At 37.6% G+C, this 20,814-nt stretch overlaps 1 protein-coding gene across 1 annotated transcript in view; it reads left to right on the forward strand.

Annotated features, from left to right (window-relative positions):
- The window catches only part of SLC7A11 (solute carrier family 7 member 11), a 95,424-nt gene that overhangs the window by 19,580 nt on the left and 55,030 nt on the right, over window positions 1–20,814 (forward strand). Inside the window, exons 4-6 of the mRNA XM_007456890.1 lie at window positions 3,967–4,092; window positions 8,638–8,737; window positions 15,737–15,781. Of these exons, the coding sequence (XP_007456952.1) occupies window positions 3,967–4,092; window positions 8,638–8,737; window positions 15,737–15,781 (271 nt within the window). The remainder of the gene's footprint in view (window positions 1–3,966; window positions 4,093–8,637; window positions 8,738–15,736; window positions 15,782–20,814) is intronic.

Below are 20,814 nucleotides of genomic sequence, written 5' to 3' on the forward strand. Positions count from 1 at the left end.
AAAAAAAAAAAAAAAAAAAAAAAAATGTAGAATCAAAGTGTCCTGAAATCCCAGCCAAGATTAACATGAATCTTAGCAGAGGGGAAGAGTCACCGGGAGTTTGGAAGAACTAGGTATAGTAGTGAGATCGTATGTGTCTTCTGAGCTACTTTCTCACTGTTACCTGTGAACGACTGGTAAAAGTGTGGACTCTGGGGTCGGCTTACTTGGTTTCAGTCCTATCCTGAAAAAAATCCTATCTTTACACCTTATCTTCGTGAACACGGGCAAGTTAAGTAATATCTGGATTCTCAGCTGCTCATCAGAAAAATAACACCAGTGATGGTAACCACGTCATAGAGATACGATTAAATAACATTATCCACGTAAGGTCCTTGCACAATGTCTGTCATATAACAATAGTATATATTTATTTAAGGCTTACCATTTTTATTCCCAATAGTGAGATCCTAGATATAGTCTCTCTGCTTTATAAAGGTTGTTTATTGCTAAAAGCCTATCTGAAATGAATGTATCCAGGAAACGAATTCAAACAAAGAGATAGAGGCGACCCAGGCAGCTGCTACAAAGAACAGTGGAACAATTCACTTTAGCTCACCATGTCGCATCCATATAGCGTCCATATATTTTACCAGTTTAGCACAGAGCAGTCAGAAGCCAGAAGCCAGGGAGAACCTGAACCTGGGAGATAACCCAATATATCCAGGCTCGGTAACCTCACTCTGCAAAATAAAAGACAGACTTGAATTATGGAAGTGCAGAAAGAAATACTTGCCAGTCCTTAAATCATGGTACCAGTTTTTAACACTCCTAGTTGCTGCATTTCAGTTCTTAGGAAACGGCATCATTAATAAATAAATAAAAACTATATGTCCCTCTGTTTTCATTTTGGTAACATTTAAGGTAAGCAATAATAAAAATAATAAGCCCAAATTGATACAAGTAATTCTTAATGCATGAAGTTAGCAATCATTATTCAAAGGAAGTAAAGCTAGGCTGAAAGCTTTCTCAGATTTCTTTGATGATTACAATGTGGACAGGTAGTGTATAAAAACCAAAGTATTGTAGATGTTGTTTCAGAAACTCTGAAAACTTGCATTTAGTGAATCCCAAATCCCTTTTCAGTATTGTTGGATAAGCAATATACATAGACTTAAATTTCTCTGTTTTAGACACATGATGAAACAGCAGTTCTAGCCACTTGAGGACCTTCACAAGTGCCTCTGTACTGGCTACCTTGTTACTTGTTAAGCTGTATCCCTTCAGGGTCATGGAGGTACATCTCAGCTGGAATTTGGCATATGGAATAATGAGGGCAATGTCTGGATGCTCAGATAAAGCAGGGTTTTGAGAAACCTTTGAGAGAAATCAGACTTAACCAGAATTTTTATTTCAGCTGTCTGAGAGGAAAGCAAGGTGAGATTATCCATTCATAATATTTGTTTGATTTTGTCTTCCATTTTTCTAAGAAAACTTTACAAAATATAAAATTCCCAAAACTCATTTTTTTTCTATTCCAATAGGCACTGAATGTAATGCCTACGCTCTTTATGAATGTAACAAGCCTTTTTTCCTCTTCCCAAATATATAGAGGTTCTAAATATGAGAATGCCTCTCTCTTTTCCCTCCCCCTTCCTCCCTCCCTCCCTTTCTTCTTTTTCTTCCTTCCTGCCCTCCCACCCTCTATTCCTTTTTCTCCTTCCTCGTTTTTCTCCCCTCCTCTCCTTACAACAGCTCTTTTCTATTGTGGAGTACTCTCAAAAATACTCTCAAAAATACTTTGGGGTTTTAGGAGCTCTAGTTAAAAGAAAACAGTGCTCTTTTGTTGTTGGTGGGAACATGCACCCAATTATTTTCAGATCAGTGCTGAATCTCCTTAACTAAAAAAATAATCCCTTTCTTATCATGACTCATTTATCACAGAGTAATTTACATAGAAAAAGGGAAAGAATCACTGGATGACGAAGATGAACACAGAGTTGCATTAAATTATTTTCAATGTATAAGTGCTTTGTATAGGGGAGAGAAAAATAATTATATTTTATCTTTTCACTGATAAAATAATGCACTTGGTGATTAACAATAGACCTGTCTATTTCTTCATGTTTCCAGCTTCAAACATAGATAAAATATTTCTCTTAGCTTCCCCTGTAGCTTATTCAGGGCTCCAGCCTTTCTAATCATTCGCATCATTATTCCTTTGAAACATTCTTCATTAGTAACCTCCTATCTAACTTTTCATGGTCCCTTATTCTTCCCATCTTTGAGTTGTTTTAAAAAATGAAAATTGCTTTTATTGATTTTTTGCTTAATACTTCATGTTCATTGTAAAAATTATTTTAAATCATGTAGAAAAATAAGTTTTTAAACTTGAAAATTATTCAATGTTCTATCATCTGTAGATACCTTCTGTTAATGTTTTAGTAAACACTCATTCAGAATTTTCCCGTTCCTTTCTCTCTGTCTTTGTGTCTTTATCTGTCTTCCTATCTACCTATCAATTTATCATCTACCCATCTCTCTGTAATTTGCTGTATTGGTCAGTAAAACGTCATGAACAATCTTTTGTGTAATAAATATTTAACTGCATCATGATTTTACATGGCTGCATAGTAAACCCTTAAAAAGGTATACCTTAATTAACCTTCCTTTAGGGGGCTAGGTTATTTAAAAATTTTTGCTATTATACATTGTGTTGATACATTTGCTCCAATTCTTAAATTCTGAAATGAGCTAATGATTGTATCAGGCAATTGGAACTATGAACATCACTCATTATTGTACATATGGAAAGCTTCCTATTGCAACCCGAACTGTAAGAATTCTGAGCTTGGTTTTATCCTCCAAGAAGTATTTTCGTACATTTTTGTTATTTGTTTAGGGAGAATACACCTTTCTAAAAATAAGGCCTATAGATAATAACTACAAATATCAGGTATGAAGTAGGTTTTTGGGCAGTGGAGGAGGGAGCAAGTAACACTAAGCATAAGGTTTTAGAAAGCGTGTAAAGTTGAAATCCACTATCTAGAATAAGTCACTCCAGCAGAGTATAGGAGGCACGGTTTGAGAATATCGCCATTCATTTCATTCCTCTTTGGCTGAAGTTGGTTTTTTAAAACTGAGGATCCAGCTCATTCATTGATTCAACAAAACCATGTTGACAATCTTCCTGGGCCAGGGAAGAAGCTGGATACTAGCAAGACAGAGATGAATGATGCTTGTTCTGCCCTCAAGCTTCTCATGGTCCACAGTGCGGGGAGAGTGAATAGTTGAATACTACTCGGGACACTGTGGACAGTATCACCAAGAAAGGGACATTCTGCTGGCTTCAGACCCAATGTGCATCTGGGAACTCTTTTGGATTCATCCCTTGTGACATTTTTTCAAGTTCCAAAACATATCTGGGAAGCCTGTACATTTAGGGTAGGTTGAAAGTCACTCCTGACTGTGCTGATTGGAAAGTGGAAAGGAAATGCAAAAAGTGCTGTCTACAGCTAGTCCTGAAGGTGAAGAATCACGTCCCAGCCCACACATTGCCCCTTCTTGAGTGTGATGCCCAGCTGGCAGGTGACTATGCACAAGATCAGTCATTGAACGAGGAAAGAGTTGCCTGCTGTATCAAGCTGAAGATGCTTAGAAGGTATTTTTGTATGATTATTACGGCGCTACAGTATTTGTCCACTCTTATTGACATATACAAAGAACAAGAGAGAACTTCTTACTGTTCACAGGTTTCATCCAAACCTCTGAAACTTCAGTGTGCATAAAAATCACCTAGAGATCTTGCTGAGGTACAGATTTGTAGTCCTTAGGTCTGGTGTGGTGCCTGAGATTAAGCATTTCTCAACTGCTTCCAGGTAATGGCAATACTGCTGGTTCATGGATGGCACTTTGAAGAGCCACAACCTAAGACGTCTTCATACCAATGATGATTCACCTTTTCTAACTTCCTCTGTTTGTTTGCAGCTGTGGTGATGGTCCTAAATAGCATGAGTGTCAGCTGGAGCGCCCGGATCCAGATTTTCCTAACCTTTTGCAAGCTCACAGCAATTCTGATAATTATAGTCCCTGGAGTGATGCAGCTAATTAAAGGTAGGGACTGAAAAGTAAATGCTTTTTAAAGTACGTTTCTGCTTTCGGTCTCTTCTAACACTAACTTTCGCTTGTACTAGCAGAATCCCTTAATTAGACTCTCTGCTCATGGAACTTAGACTCTGTACTGTCATCTAATTGATTTGAAAGCCTGCAGCATTGGGGGTTGAGTTGGTATTTACAGCTGAATGGCAACAAGAGGATTAAGACTGGGCCAAGCAACAAAATAAGGCATCAGTGAATTTTCTCTTGGTCTAAACTATTTGTAGCGAAAACACAAAGGGGGAAAGAAAAATAAGCCATTAGTTTTAGCTACAGATAAATATGTCTTCTTATTTTTACTTTAAAGTAGTTCAACCACAGTATTAAAGATTAGAGAGAAAAAGATATCTGGAAAATAATGAAAAATGATGAATAATTCTTTTACGGTTATTATTCCTTTTACCTTGAGAATAGATTCTTGACAGAAGGAGAGTCAGATATGGGAATAGCGTTCGCAAAAAGACAACTCTTATCTGGCAATAAAGATAGCTGTAAAAATGTAAGTTTTATTGTTACATTATTTTTAATGTAAAATCTGCATTTCTGTGGAAATGTAACACCATTTTCTGGGAGTATTTGCCTTATAGACTTGACTATTAAACAAGAAAAGATGAGATGGTTGAGGGTGATGTCATTTAGAGTTTCAGTTGTTCTAGGTAAGAAGGCACAGGCAATTGCTTGGATTCAGGGGAAGTTGTCGGATGAGAAGGAGGTCCAGGTGAGTTATTTAACTAACAATGGGCACAATGGTAGGAAATAAGTAGGAAAGTGAGATGAAATTGTAAAGGAGTAACATATAACTTGGGCATGTTAAGTATTTAATGTTTACATTGATGTTGTCTGTTCCAAGAAAGGGAATTTATAGAGAATTTAATGAAGTGGCAAGAGAAGAATTACACAAGACAAAAGGAAATGCCAAAATTAAGCAAAAAAGTCATTGCTGATGGTAGAGGCATTAAACAGTAATAAAAGTGGAACGATTCGTCATTCTGTAGCTGGGGAAAGGGAGCTGCTGCTGTCCATTTAATAAGCCCTGTGGGAGAGCTTAGAGCTCTCCTGACTAAATGTTTGCATCAAATCCAGCAACCTCAACCAACGTAAACACAATGAAGATGTTTAACACTATAGCTTTACACTGAAGGGAAGACGTGGGCTCACTCTTCTAATTCACCTTGGCCTCCACAGAGCTGGCCTGCCCATATTTTATCTGACCCGTCAGAAATGTAGGGAAGGAAAATAATCTGTTTTGCTGCTGCTTTCCTTTTCTGGGCTAACTCTTTAGACCTCTGTAAGGAATTTCTTCCATTTTCGGGAAGTGCAGAAACTCTGGGTCATGGACCCTTCTTTTGTTCTAGTTTAGGTTCCAAAAGATGATATACTATCCTTTAAAACAAAGATTTTTTTTCTTTTCTTTTTTCTTTTTGATGTAATGTAAGACTGTAGTCAGTTTTTACCACTTATTTTTATATGTGTGTGAGGTGAGGTGAGGTTGCCCAAATGGTAGTGTATTGCAAATTCCTTGAGAGCAAAAGTCATGATGGATTGTTTAGATCTGTTTTTTTGACATTACAATAGAATGATCCTTTAATACTTATGATATTGTTACTGAACCAAACTTAGGTCTGCTTGCCCGATGCACAGCAAAGCCAATCTACTGACACCAGGTTGTGGTGAAGGAAAGTACAGTGTTTATTGCAGGGCCAAGCAAGGAGAATGGGCAGCTCATACTCAAAAGACCTGAACCTCCGGATGGCTTTCAGGAAAGGCTTTTTAAAGACAGTGTGGGGGAGAGGGTCACAGGGTGCATGATCAGCTCGTGCACAATTCTCTGTTTAGTTGATGAGGAGGTAACAGGTAAGGTCACAGAGGTCAGAATTATCGATCCTCGGGTTGCAGCCAGTTTGGGGGCCACAAGACTGTGGTGATCGTGCAGTTAGCTTTTGCCACCTGGTAGGGATTTTAGTATCTGGAAAACAACTCAAGGGTATGACTCAGGATGTTACCTATAGCCCTTGAGGAGTAAATAAAAGACCTTGAGTTCGTTTTTTACGGCTAATCTATTACTATTTTGTTTTGTCTTGTCTGACTGCTTTCCTTTGTTTCTGCATTTTCTCACTTCTCTGATTAAAATTGCTCTTTGGGACTCAGGGAAGGCCTAGAAGGTTAAAGGTTTTCTACAAACAAGGGGCAGGGGACATGGGGAGTGATCTGTCCCCAGGAAGGCCTCACAGGGTCCTGCTCAGTTTCAATATCAGTGCTTAATGTGACCATGTTTCCTTATATCTCACTTAACAGAGAAGTGACCTGAGAATTTTACTACATTTAAAGTAAATAAAATATTTTGGAGAGTATCCTTAGCAGGTTTATTTACTCTATTAATATGAAACAGTGATTCTCTTTGTCTCTAACTTATCACATATTTCTCACATTAATATGAAACTTCAAGAAGAGAAAAATTTTACTTATACAGATTTTGTGCATTTATTCTAATCTAATGAGATCCAGAAACTAGCTGTATGCTCTGTATTCTCTTACGAGGATCTGTTAAGCTTTCCTTTGAATATAATAACTTTCACCTTCGTGAGACCTCTGTTATGCAGCCAAAATATTCCTGAAACTTAGAAACACCTCTCTTTCGTGATACTCTCAAAATGGCCCTTTTCAGGATCTGTGCTTGGGATTCAGTCTTTGCAAAGTTTGATATCTTTTATTGATTGTTCAGTGCTGCACTCGTGGGAATATTGTCCCTTAAGGCCAAGTAGACTACAGATCATGGTAAAGCAATATGCAAGAGATGTTTTTACAGGGTTTCCAGTATTTATATTTTCCTTATATGAGGACAAGAGACGTTTTTGTAAAATAGGTATTTCTGAATTGCCAGTATCATTTTAAAAAATGAACTATGTTTGGGAATTGGATGCTTTGAGGGGAAAGTCATTTAGTGGATAACTCAATATTCTCCATTTTGGGTCTCAAAACTTGCACGTTATATTGATACATGTGTTGTTGTCTGGACAATGCAGGCAAAAACTGAGATTTGAGTGAAGAGAAAAAGGGTCTTATGTACATCATCTACCTCCCATCTGCCTTTTATTTTCTTACGGGAAGGCCAGTTTTGAAACAAGTCACATTTCCCATTTAGATCATCTCATTTGCTGTTTTCTTTGGGAAATGGAGACTTTTCATGCCTAACTTTGAATACTGACTGACTAAAGTGAATCTGAATTTCTGTTTTTTAATTATCCAAAAGATATACAGGAAAAGTCCCATTATGATTTACGAAGTAGAGAAAACTGTTATGCATAAAAGTGCTCAGTCCAGGGCTTCCCTGGTGGCGCAGTGGTTAAGAATCCGCCTGCCAATGCAGGGGACATGGGTTCGAACCCTGCTCCGGGAAGATCCCATATGCCGGGGAGCACCTAAGCCCGTGCGCCACAACTACTGAGCCCGCGTGCCACAGCTACTGAAGACCGTGCACGTAGAGTCCGTGCTCCGCAACAAGAGAAGCCACCACGGTGGGAAGCCCATGCACCGCAATGAAGAGTAGCCCCCGCTGGCCACAACTAGAGAAAGCCCACGCGCAGCAGTGAAGACCCAACGCAGCCAAAAATAAATAAATAAATTTATAAAAAATAAAAATAAAAATGCTCAGTTCACATGTTGATGCAAAAATCTGTTTACACCTATTTATTTTAGAGTTCAGTATAGTTTCTTTTGTGTTTCTAGAAGGAAACCATGCCATTCTCTAGGAAAGGGTCTGCAGACTTTCTCTGTAAATGGGCGGATAGTAAATGTTTTCAACTTTGTGCACCATTTGGTCTCTGCCACAACTATCAGCTCTGCTGGAGAGTGAAATTAGCCATAGACTGATAGTATCAGTCATAGGTAAATAAGTGGACCTAACTGTGCTCCAATAAATCTTTCTTTACAAAAGAAGCTTGCGGGTGTGGAGCAGATTTGTTTCACAGGGTTTTCCGACGCCTGTCGGTATCTAATGGACTATAGGGAGAAAGCAGAAAGTAAGTTAAATGATGTGAGAAGGTGGTTCTTGGGTTTCATGCCGCCTCATTGAAGATAGACCCTTGAATATTTCTTCCCAAACATTATATTATCATCATTTTTAAGAATTAGATCACACTCCTAAAAACGATAGTTTACAGACTATCCTTTAGTCTTCTTTCCTGGTCAAACTCTGTTACGAGTAGAGGCATGCTTAAAAAAGAGATTGTTTTTGAGATGCCATTTTCCTCTGGGCCATGATTTTATTAAAATAAATGTGAGGTAGTGTTAGTGGCAATCAGTATACTTTTGGGACTCCTTCTGTAGAATGGATACAGCATTAATAAAGTTGGGAATGAGCAGAGAGTAAGAAATCTAGGCCTGAAACCGTATAGTTCATTCCCAACCCCCCTCCTCCCCGCCCCCCGCATTCATGTTTATGGTTGAAGAATGAATAATAACCAATCCTTTGAAAAGTCCTAAATCTTTCTGTTCTTATTGTAGGGCAAACACAACACTTTAAAGATGCCTTTTCAGGAAGAGATGCAAGTATTATGGGATTGCCACTGGCTTTTTATTATGGAATGTATGCATACGCTGGCTGGTAAGTTGAAATCGCTATCAACAGGTGATTTGGGTGGTTCATTAATTCCTTCAAGTACTTTAAGTGCCAAGCAAGGTGCTAGGCAAATGTGAACAGGGATAATCCAGTGTGACATGCTTTACCTGAAGTGAGAAAGATGATGTGGCTCCCTTCACCAGGCCAATTACCGTGCACACAACTTAGCACAAACATCACTGAGGTTTCCAGTCAAGGCAACTACCAGATTTAACCTGATAATGTAAAAAAGAAACAAATGCTGGGTCTTGAGAACCAGTACAAATCACTTATAAGTATGGATCAGTAAGGGCCTAAGAGCGCCGCAAGAAATTAAAGATTAGTGTTGATACTTTGTCAGAAAGCCTCCCAGCAGAAGCTACAGAGGTGTACCCAATAGTGATTAATTGATTTACTCCACCTTCCCATGAGAAGGAAATAATTCAGTTACAGAAATAAGTAAGATGTTCCCAGGAGGTAAAATGTACTCTAAAGGCAGGGAGGAGAAAACGGGATAGTGAAATCAGGTGTACTAGATAATCTGTTACATTTTAAAGGACCTTACAAATTCCTTAAAATTTCCTCAACACTTGAAAACAAAAAAAATGCAGGAAGGATGAATGGAATCACTGTGCCACAAGTACATTTCCTTAAATCCCTGTCCAACTGTGATGCCGTTCTGGTTGAAGCATTAAAGCTTTGTATTTATGTCTTGCTTTGTTCAGGAACTTGAATAACAATAATCATGGTCAGGAGTGGGATTTTTTTTTCCTAATTAAATTTTACTGATCTAATAAGATTTAGTTGAAGCGACTACTGCAAGAAATCCCATTAGGTAGAAAAATACTACTTAAACATCAAAATAATTGTAATGCAATTAAATTTCATTGTTTTGGAATAATTACTAGCAATATTTCTTCTTTATTATTTATAGAGCTAATAGTTGTACAGTTGCTGTGAGAATGTTCTATGAGTCTAAAAATAATGAACTACACTAGCTCAAAAATTATGTAAATTCATTTCAAATACAAATACAATTTCCTTTTGTTTCTTATGTTTTTAGGATCTTACCTTCCAGCTAATGCATGGAATATAAAAATATTTTTACCCTGTTAATCTCACTGAATTATAGAGGAGAATTAGGAGAGTACAGGAACTAAAAATTTTAATATGGTATTTGAAGCAAAATGTTTGAAGTTCTTAGAAGATTGTAGCTCTAAAATGTCCAGTGTAAAATGTTTGTGTATTCTCGAAATATTTTGATAGCCATTGCGTGTAAGCATTACTCTTAGTATTTTTGAAGTCTTTTTATTTTTGTCCAAAGCACAACGTGGTGCTGAACAAAAAATAGAACGGAATTGTGCTCCCAGTGTTAGCAGCAGAATCATCTATTCTATGGCTATTCAGCCTGATCACAGCTCTGGCACCCTGGGGCACCAGCCAAGCCCTGGGAGGGTCACCAAGAGACACCAGAGCAAGTGGGGGAGGTGACAAAAGCTTTCAGCTAGAGCCAAGTGTTGGGGGCTTGGCGGTATTCAATCAGGAATGCGGAATGTGGAGATCGTCACGAGGGAGATTTGATTAATTCTATTGAATGAAGTTTCTTTAGCCTGTGAGTACCATGCATCTGTTCCCACGGAATCTTAACAGTATTCTTCTATCCAACTCACTCCCCTACTATAAGTGCTGAATATTCAGGTTACATGCTTTATGTAGAGCAAATCTCCACTTCTGTAGGCTTTTGAGGGCTGGTAGATTTCTCCAAGTATAAAGACTCTTTTCGTTTTGAATGACCTTATTATCTTAATCTTGCGTTTTGTTGATGCTGAGCCCCAAATGTTACTTTTGTTAAAATGATTAAAAATGACAATTTAGGTGATAATAAACGAGTCCAAAGAACGGCAAAATGGGGTGGAGGACAGGAAGCTTTTATAGGATGAAGAGTAAGGAGCAAAGAAAAGAAAAATAGAAAATGAGTATGAAACAAGGAAATAATTATAGACCCCAGAGGTGGCTTGGCGTTTGGAGGTTGAGTGGCTCCATCTTGGGCCTTGAAATATATTTCAATACTCTGTTTACAGTGTAAATGGGGTTTACATGAACCTTTGGTCATACTTTTACCCGTCGAATCCTCATGTCCACATCCTAGTTTAAAGAACAGGAAACTGTTGGTTTTCTTGTATTCTAGAGGGTCCAATCATAGTGTAGGAAATTAAGGCCGGGATTTTCAATGGACTGTTACGCGTTACCAATGGTTAATGTAGGGGGCAGATAAGTAACTGTATGTCTCCAACAGGCTGTTCTGCTACCTGCATGCTGCTTTGTGGATAGGTAGAAATCATCTGCTTGTTAATCTGCGGCCACCAGTCTTAGAAAAAGGGAGCTGTGGGTAGAAGGACTAGTCTGTTGGTTTGGAGTGCCAGAGGAAAAAGTTAATATCTGGATATAAACGCAGCAAGATGGACACTAAAAGAGTTCCCAAAGCAGGGGGTGTTTAGGCACTTCCCAAATGTGATCCTGCCTCTCTGACCTTTTTTTGTCTTTCATGATGGAATTACAAGACTGGGTTGTGGAATTATAAATTGGGTGCCATAAATGAGCCTCCACTCCCTGTGCTGCTGCCCTGACAATCTTTGATGCAAAAAAAGGAAAACAAAAAAAAAAAAGGGTGTAGGGCGCATTGCAAATAAGGAGACAGAAGCAGCTGTTGTCCTCAGAAGTTAACCACCCAGGGTGTAAGTAAATGCAGCAAGACCCCTGTTGTCTGGGAGGCCCTGCTCCGTTAGTAAGTCACCCCCTATGCGTTGAATAGGAACAAGACGCAGCCAAACCTTGGATCTGAATAGAGCAGGCTGTTGGTTTATGAGGAGTGCTGGACGTTTTTCGAATGATGAAAACTCCTTCACAGAAACATGATTAGGGGGAAAGAAATCATTAACCCAGCCAGGCCACAGAGTTGGGTCAGAACAACTTTTATATTATTGCCAACGTCTGCGTTCAGAGAAATATGTCTGCCAGTCTCCCTTGTGGCCCAGGGGAACTCAATCAATTTCAGTCCCATATCCTGATCCAAAGCTAAATATTGCTTGGTGGGATTTTTTATTTTTTTTTGAATTGTGTGATAGAAAATAGATTTTGGTCTGTCTTTTTTCTCCCTTTTAAATCCTATCCTCAGTGGATTTAGTCTTTCTAAAGCACCTGCTGGGATTATTTTGTCGCATTGTGTCAAATCGAATCTAAAGAATAAGCTTCTTTTCAAAATAATTCACATAGTTGGGTATCAGAATGCATTGCCAGCTTTGCAGTGCCTTTTATACACAATCATGGAAAAGCTGGAACAATAGATCTTATGAACATTCTCTAGAGAACTTGAGGAGTTGGGCTATGGACGCATGGCTGGAGACTTAGAGAGCATGAAGGTGTGGCTGGAGACTTAGAGAGCATGAAGGTGTGGCTGGAAACTTAGAGAGCATAAAGGTGTATTTCCCACAGGAGTGAATGTTTGGACCAAAATAAGAAGATTTCTCCTTCCCACCTCCCACCCTGCCCCAAGCCCTTTCCTTTTTTCTCTATGGCAAAATATTTGAAATTGCGTTCTTTTTTCATAAATGTTTCCTTTCTCGCCTTAACATTGTTGGAAAAAGACCAGTTCTAAAACAACTGTTTAGAAGGAACTGGCTATTTTTGAAGTGAGAAGCCTGGAAATATTTCTAAGTGTGTGTGTGGTTTTTGCGTGGGTTTTTTGTTTTTTGGGTTTTTTTTTTAGGTTTTTTGTTTTGTTCATTTTCTTCTTGTACTTTCCACTGCCTTGGGCTTATAACAAACACATCAGATCCCTCAGAGTGCATATTCCAGATCTAAGTATTGATTGTTGCTTGCGTTCCTGGTGTAACTACAACCTCTATTTTTAGAAACTTACTTTCTAGTCATTAAAAAATATCCTTGGCTGCTCTGCTGACTTTTTAGATCACCTTTGGTGCTACTGTTTTCTCTCAGGTATTCAAATATTTCTACTTAGAACATGGTCCTTACAGTATTAGACACCTGAACTTTATTAAAAGGTAAACTGAGGCATATTAAAATGTTAAGAGTTTGAGCAAAAATCGGTATGAATTGACAGCATCCCGTCTTGCAGACAGAAAGGAGCTCCAGGGAGCTGTACAGAAGAGAAGGCTTTTATAGGCAGAAGGCGGTGAGAACAAGGAAGTTATACTAAGCCATAAAACAGCTTGGTTATTAGAAAGTTATTTTCATTTAGTGGATGGCAGGGGTCTGTCAGGCAGAATGCTTAAATAATGCAACTCCTAATTGACTGGTTTCAGATTCCATTTCTGGGTGATCTGAAACTTTAAGTGAATTACAGTTTGGTTTGGTGACACGAGGCTTAGCATAAGCGACTCCATTTTGGGCCTGTTGTCTTGTGTTTTGTTTTGTTTTGTTTTACAACCATGAACATCAACTGCCTATTTGTGAATAAAGGTGGAATAAGACAGGTTTTCTCATCTTTGTTTTAAGGTGTGAGATACCTTAATTATATTAAAGGCTGATGGGCTAATATTCCAGCCTCTTGGTTTTAGATGATAGAGAATTTGTCCCTATAGAACCATGCTTCTGTGGACCTATATAATAGCTATTTTATCTTCTAAGGAATAATAAGAGCATAGAGGAATACAATGGAAATATGACTTTTTTACTTTGCGGAAAGTTTCTAAGCCTCTGAAATGGAAAAGTAGAAACGTCTTTGTATGTCTAGTTCTCTTCATTATGATCCCTTAGTTCTCCCATCTTCATGATCCAGTTATCCCTGTGTGCTTATTTGAGGAGTCTGCCTCAATTTTACATCTTGGAACCTTGAAAGAGAACTTTAAGGGCTTTAAATGGTCTCCAGAGGTCGCTTTAGATTAGAAAAAGAAGTCAAGGATGCAAGGCAATTGACATGCCTGGATGGGATAAGTAATGTCGTAAAGTGAGGGAAAGGAATCTGAATTTCTCTAGGACCATAAATTTAGGGTAATATGTGTAATCCTGTGGGACTTGAAAGTGAAATATTGCGTGCCTCCAATGCTTCTTGTCATGTAAGAGATGACAAAAGTGTTTAGGATCTGGGGGAAATATTCAAAGTGTTTTGCCCTTTAGTTATCAACTTACAGTGTAATGGCTAACAATGGGCCTAAAATTAGCTGCCTAAATACACACACACACACACACACACACACACACACACACACACACACACACAAAGCAACTTCACCGTTGCTATTATGCATGAGGCATAGTTGCCTTATGACTTGAGGTTATTTGGGTGGAAAACAGTGAATTGAAAGGAAAAAGTGCAAATTGAGGGCTTCCCTGGTGGCGCAGTGGTTGGAAGTCCGCCTGCCGATGCAGGGGACGCGGGTTCGTGACCCGGTCCGGGAGGATCCCACATGCCACGGAGCAGCTGGGCCCGTGAGCCATGGCCACTGGGCCTGCGCGTCTGGAGCCTGTGCTCCGCAACGGGAAAGGCCACAACAGTGAGAGGCCCGCGTACCGCAAAAAAAAAAAAAAAGTGCAAATTGAGAATTTATTAGCCTTTATCCCATTTTTATTTCCTATGTGCCTTCTGTGTTCATATCCAGAAGCCAATTCCCTAAAACTAAGAAATGCTATTATCATGCTTCTGTTGTCCTGCAAGTTTTTATCACCCCTACTAAAAGCTGGATTCCCAGAAGCCTAAGGCCATCTTGTACCTACATCCTGTTCTCACTCCCAGGGCACGCTTTGTGCTGCAGAGTACTAAGCTGTTGCTCACACCCCTGTGCATATAGAGCTTTCCCACACCCCCATGCTCATGTGCTGTACTCTGCCTGGAATGTCCTCACGCCACTTGACCAGGGCTAAACATCAAGCATTTTTGAAGTCTCAGCTTGGGTGATGCCTTCTCTCAGAAACCTTCCAAGACCTGCCAGTCTGGTTTAGACTTCACCCCTGGCATCCCATGGTAACCTGGGCATGCTCTAACATTGCCTTCTGTGCTGTATCACACCACTCTATGGACCATTCTATGAACTATGAGCTCCTTGACAAGAAAGATTATAGATTTTCTACTTTTATTTCCCCAGTGGCTGACATGTGATAATCTCATACACTGCTGGTAGGAATGCAAAACTGGTGGAAAATAGTTTGACTATAAACATGTATCTACTCTGTGACCCAGTGATCGTATTCTGAGTATATGCCCAAGAGAAATGATTGCATGGTCCCCAAAAGAGCATATACAAGCATATTTATGGTATCTATATTCATAATAGCTGTAAATTGGAAATGATTCAAATATCCATCAGTGGTAGAGTGTATAGTGTTATATTCATACAATGAAAAGCAGCAATAAAGAATGATGAATTACTACAAACAACATGGCTGAGACCCACAGACATAAAGTCCATACAGCAACAACATGGATGAGACCCACAAAGTCCAGCAAAAAAGCCAGACACAAAAGAATAAATATTGTATAATAGTTATACAAGCAAATATTATTAGTCTATTGTAATGAAACGAACAAAGCTGGTCTATAGTGGTAGAAATCAGAGTAGTGGTTGCCTTTACAGGAGGGTGGAGGAGGTGATAATGATTGCAAAGGGCCTTGAGGGGACATTCTAGGGTGCTAGAAATGTTGTATCTTTTGATCCTTATGTCGAAAGGATATACACCTATATACATATATACATAGGTGTACATATATATGTAAAAATTTATCATTGTATACTAAGATTTGTTCACTTTACTGTTTGTGTGCTGTGTATGCCTCTATGAAAAAGTTAAGAAATTAAAAAGAGCTCCATAAATACTGCTTGATAGAAAAATGAATTGTGGGAGCTTTGGGTGCTGGAGATTTTCATCTTAGGTTATTTGTTTATAAAGTTTTTATGATTCTGAGTTTGATTTTAAATATTCAAAATTTCAAACTTTGGGTGATGATCATAAAATATATTAATGGTTTATAATTCATGTATGTCTTTTTAGGTTTTATCTCAACTTTGTTACCGAGGAAGTGGAAAATCCTGAAAAGTAAGTAGCCATAACTACTCTGAAATATTTATAAGGAATGAAATGTAAGGTTGTATGGTTAAAAAAGTGGACCTAAAGAAGGAATTCAGTGAGGGCTAATTAGCTTTCTCACTATCATCATTCTCTTGGGCAGTAAAACTTACTTGATTTTATCAGAAATTAGATGTAAATAACTTGATTCTGTATTCCACATCCAATATAAAATTGCCTGATAACCTGAAAGCATAAAAGAATAGAGTTATATTTTAGGTAACTCATTTCATAAAAACATACATACAACTTAAAACGGACTCTTGGATGTTCACAAACGTGCTATGAGATGTGAACGCCGAAAGCTGATTATTTCTAGTAATTCATGTGAGCTTTTTCAGAGCTATCCAATTAAAGAGAATAATGTAATTAATGAACAAGTAGTTATGAAAACCTATAAATAAGTGCAGAATATCCTAGGAACTTGTAAATTTGGGGAGCTGGATGACTGCTTTTACTTTTTGTTATTGGTAAAAATCATCCTTTTGATGATCAGGTGATTTGATGATGATTTATATAATGTTTCAGAATGAACTGTTTTTAACCTAGAACTTTGAAAACTGAATTATTTTTATGATTTGTCTAAAAACTTGACTTTTTACAGGAAAATCACATAATCTACAGCCAGAAAAGGGAAATTTTAAGTAGTACGGTGTAAGATAAAGACAGAATTTTAGAGTTATTTAATTCATCTGACGTTTATGAAATATCTATACCATGTTCCAACTATTGTGCATCATCTGACATGATGAATAAGATGTATTCAAGATTCCATTGTCTAGTCATTGAGTCAAATGTGTAAACAAGTAACTAACATGGTGTGATTGGTACCATAGTAGATTATTTTCCCCATATGACAGAGACGAAAGGAGAAAATATTTATCTAGGGAGATGTTGCTTATATAGAGACTCAAATGATGAGTAGGTGTTCCTTAGGTAATTATAAGAGAGAGAGAGAGAGAGAGAGACAGAGAGAGAGAGAGAGGGAGGGACAAACTTCCAAGAAAGGGAAACAGACTTCAGAGAACATGCTTAAGGGTTGACAATTCAAATTAAGGTAGACTAAAATTCGGGCAGCAAGTATATTGGCAGCCGATTAGATCTGGCCAAGTACCGGAGTTGTAAGAATTTTGAATATGCAAACCAGTAATTGAGGTTGAAGTAGTGTTTCATACTATCTGATTTAACCATTATGCAAATCACTATGTAATTTAAACACGTGAAATGGTTATTTTATTGAGAAATATGATAAATTTCTAGCAATGTTTTCATATTTATACCTGGAATTTTTGTAGAGAACATACGTTTGCCAGGAGCTAGTTCTTTCTAGCATTGCTCTGAAATGATAAACTACATTATGACTCTAAGTCTGCTGATTACAGAGATAAATGGGTTGCCCTGCCTTTTTATTTTTGCAAATAGTGTGTAAGTGGCAATGAGGAGGAAGGACTCCTCTTACTAGGTTTTATGTAAAGTATTTATTGAGTCTCCATTGTGTGAAAGAGATTACTATGGTTTATGACTGTCTTTTTTCTTTGGGCCTCTCACTGTTGTGGCCTCTCCCATTGCGGAGCACAGGCTCCGGATGCGCAGGCTCAGCGGCCATGGCTCACGGGCCCAGCCGCTCCGCGGCGTGTGGGATCCTCCCGGACCGGGTCACGAACCCGTGTCCCCTGCATCGGCAGGCGGACCCTCAACCACTGCGCCGCCAGGAAAGCCCTATGACTGTCTTTTTTAAGTCTACAAACATTTTAAAGAGACCAGTTACTAAAATCCAATACCAGAGAATATTTCTTATGAAAAGAATGGCAAACTGTAGGTCTGTGGATGTGACCTATAATGTAACATTTATTACATGGTACATCAGTGGCATGGAGATAGTTCATATTCTAATTTAATGTTATTTAATAATTTAAGCATAGATTTTGTTTTCAATATGTACAATTATACTATTGTGCATATTAAGCATATTCAAACTATGCCATTATTAGCTTGATCTGAATTTCTGATGCATTCTGCCAGAGAGGTATGCCAGTCAAGGATTCTCTCTCTCCCTCTTTCTTCTTCTTAATTTAAGAGGCTTAGTTTCACACATTGATAATGTTCATGATCAAGATATACAAATACTAAAGAACAGTGATGTATTGATTCAGGGTTTGTTGTCCGCTGTTGCAAAGAAATTTCCTCATCTCAAAAAGTGAGAAGAATAATAGCACCTTCATTGGGCTGTGGTAGTGAGTACACAGATTAGTGACTGTCACTTTTTAATCTCTACATAATTGGTTGTTACTACTATTATCATATCCTTATTTTAGGAGCAAGGTAAAATGTTACTCCCATAAGAGTGTTTCCTCGGTTTCAGTATCCTAAGCAATTCTCTTTCTTCAGTGTTTTTGAAAGAAACGCAAAAAAATTTTCACACCATATTGAAGCCTGTTGTATAAGACTAAGATTGTTATCACTGGTTACACTGGATGAAATATTGTCATTTTCTGGAAATCATGATTCTGCAAATTTCATTAAATATTCCTAGAATACTTTTAATTTTAAAATTATATTTTAAGCTCTTAAACTTAGGAACTTTTCAGGAGAGAGTACAAATCTCTATATTTTTAGGTCAAGATAATGAGTAACTGCCAAGACAACTTGAAGAAAGAAACCTCTGATACCTTTTGGTTCTTTTATGCTAGGTACTCAGATATTCAATGTTTGCATGGAGGAGTCTGTGTAAAACTCAGACAACACATTTATTTTCTCAAAATCAGAATATGAGAAATCTCCAAAATCCCCTTAATGGAAAGCAAAGGTTAAATTTGTGCTATGTATTTATCAACCAAAGAAATTCAGGGTTTTGAGCAGTTTATTCAATGTCTTAATTTTAAAACTAGCATTTCCCTGAAATGTTGACAATTTTTCCAGGTCTTTTAAAACTAAATCTTATTTTTTAAGCACAGAGAATGGTTTGGGAAATATTGATGATCGAATATAGAGAACAGATGGTAAAATTATGTGGACCTCGTCCAGATGTGTAATTTGTATTATTTTGTAGGGAGACCGGCTCCAAAATACCTTTAGATACAAGGGAGAATAATTATAATTCCATCTCCTTTGTGACGTGCCAAGATAAATGTGTTTGCCCATCAGTCACAGGTGCATGTGTCCAGGTGTGTTGTAACGGGCAGCATTCGGCAGCTGGTGAAATGAATCATCAGCTGGAGATACAACCCTTTTTACTGTCCTCCTCCACCTAGGCAATAAAATTTCCCTAAAATTGTGACCTGATAGAAAAAGGGATCATTAGTTTAGATCAGTGAAAATAGCAATGTGAGTTAAAATATATAGGATGTGGAATAAGGTTTCATGATCACGATTGGCAACCCTTTACATATAATCTAATTTCAGTGGAAATCTTTCAAATTAGCTAACATTACTTTATGGAATAACTTCTGAACTGCTATTATGAGTATGACTCACAGAACAGTTCCTTAATATCGTAACAGGTGGGAGATAAACTGGGACATTAATGCAATCCAAATAACTAGCTCGTGGCTTTTTCTATTCTTAAGTTTCATCTATTCTTTAAAGCTTGTAAAGCACTAATCCTAAAACTTTGGGCAAAATTCCTGTTCTGTGATTACATTTGTAATGTTAAAAAATGTTCCCATGGTCGGTCTTATAATTTGTGTTTTCTTCTCTAAGAGTAGCTTTGGATCTATGGGAGTAGTTACCCTTTAGGAGGTATTTAACATTTTTATTTGAAAACACAGTGATTATCATTGAAGTTTTATAGAAATATAAAAGTATTTCATTGAATAATTATTTATAGCATGCTAACTGGCTCCACAAACAATAAATATTAGAGTAAGAATAGTATTTTGAGGAGCACAGATATCCAAAGTTTGGACCATGAAGGTGATAGAATCCCAAGGAATATATGAATTTTAAAATGTTTTTTCCCCCCAAATGAAGTGCGTAGTGGTAATAATTGATAATGTGTACATTTGTTCTTAAAAATCAAAGTGTTTTTATTTGCAAATATAATGAGTTTTGCTTTATGACATTAATTTTGTGGCAGCTGTGCAGTCGATCACTGTTCAAAAAGTTACACGGTGCAAAGAACCTATCATTGAGATGTATAATGTTTGTAATTCTGCTCTCAGATGGATGAATCATGTCTCATGTTCATGAAAGCCAAGAAATGAATTGCTTTACTTTGACCTTGGGGGTCTGAGATTAGTCAGTCTGTCTATCAGACTCGTTCCAGGGTTCTTCTCACTTCATTTATTCCTTCTGTTCTGAATAGTTGGAAACACTAGACTTGAAGGAAATCAGTAAACCTTGATAACATCCGTCATTGTTGAAGAGCAGGCTATCCACTCTCTGTGAATAATCAACTTTAATAGAAGGCTTAAATAATCAGGGTGTCATGTTTAATTAATACTTTGCCTGCTTTCAATTTATATTAATTGATGCCTGAAAGTCATCACACCTTGCACCAATGATAACTTAGAAGAAGAGAAATTTGGTTTGGGAAAAATGCCCAAAAACCTTTAAGGTCTGTGATCGATCACAGGGGTTCATAAATGGTCCACTGTCACGTTACTTACATTAAGTTCAGATGGTGCAGTCTTAAATTCATAGCATATATGTTTTAATCCTCACTGACTTATATTAAGCCAGAGTAAAGGCATTTATTAATAATATTTTACTCTTTTATAAGGCCTGTTGTTTATAGGACATATACAACTGTTAACATGATTAAAAACACAGCAAAACAAAGCAATTTAAAAATCTTGCCCAAATGTGCCATAGCAAAGTTGCATGACAGAATATGAAAAGTTGACTTGAAGTCTTTTATCTTGCATATTGGCATTTTAAGGATGCAGTTTTCTATGAGAGGCAAATCTTCCTCTTTATATGCTTTCTAGCTTTCTAATGCAACAGTTGCTAGAAAATAGCATATAATATATACATGTGAAGATTACAGTAAATTAAAAAGTAAT

This window comes from Lipotes vexillifer, unplaced genomic scaffold (assembly GCF_000442215.2).
Source record: "Lipotes vexillifer unplaced genomic scaffold, Lipotes_vexillifer_v1.1 scaffold63, whole genome shotgun sequence".
Classification (NCBI taxonomy): domain Eukaryota; kingdom Metazoa; phylum Chordata; class Mammalia; order Artiodactyla; family Lipotidae; genus Lipotes; species Lipotes vexillifer.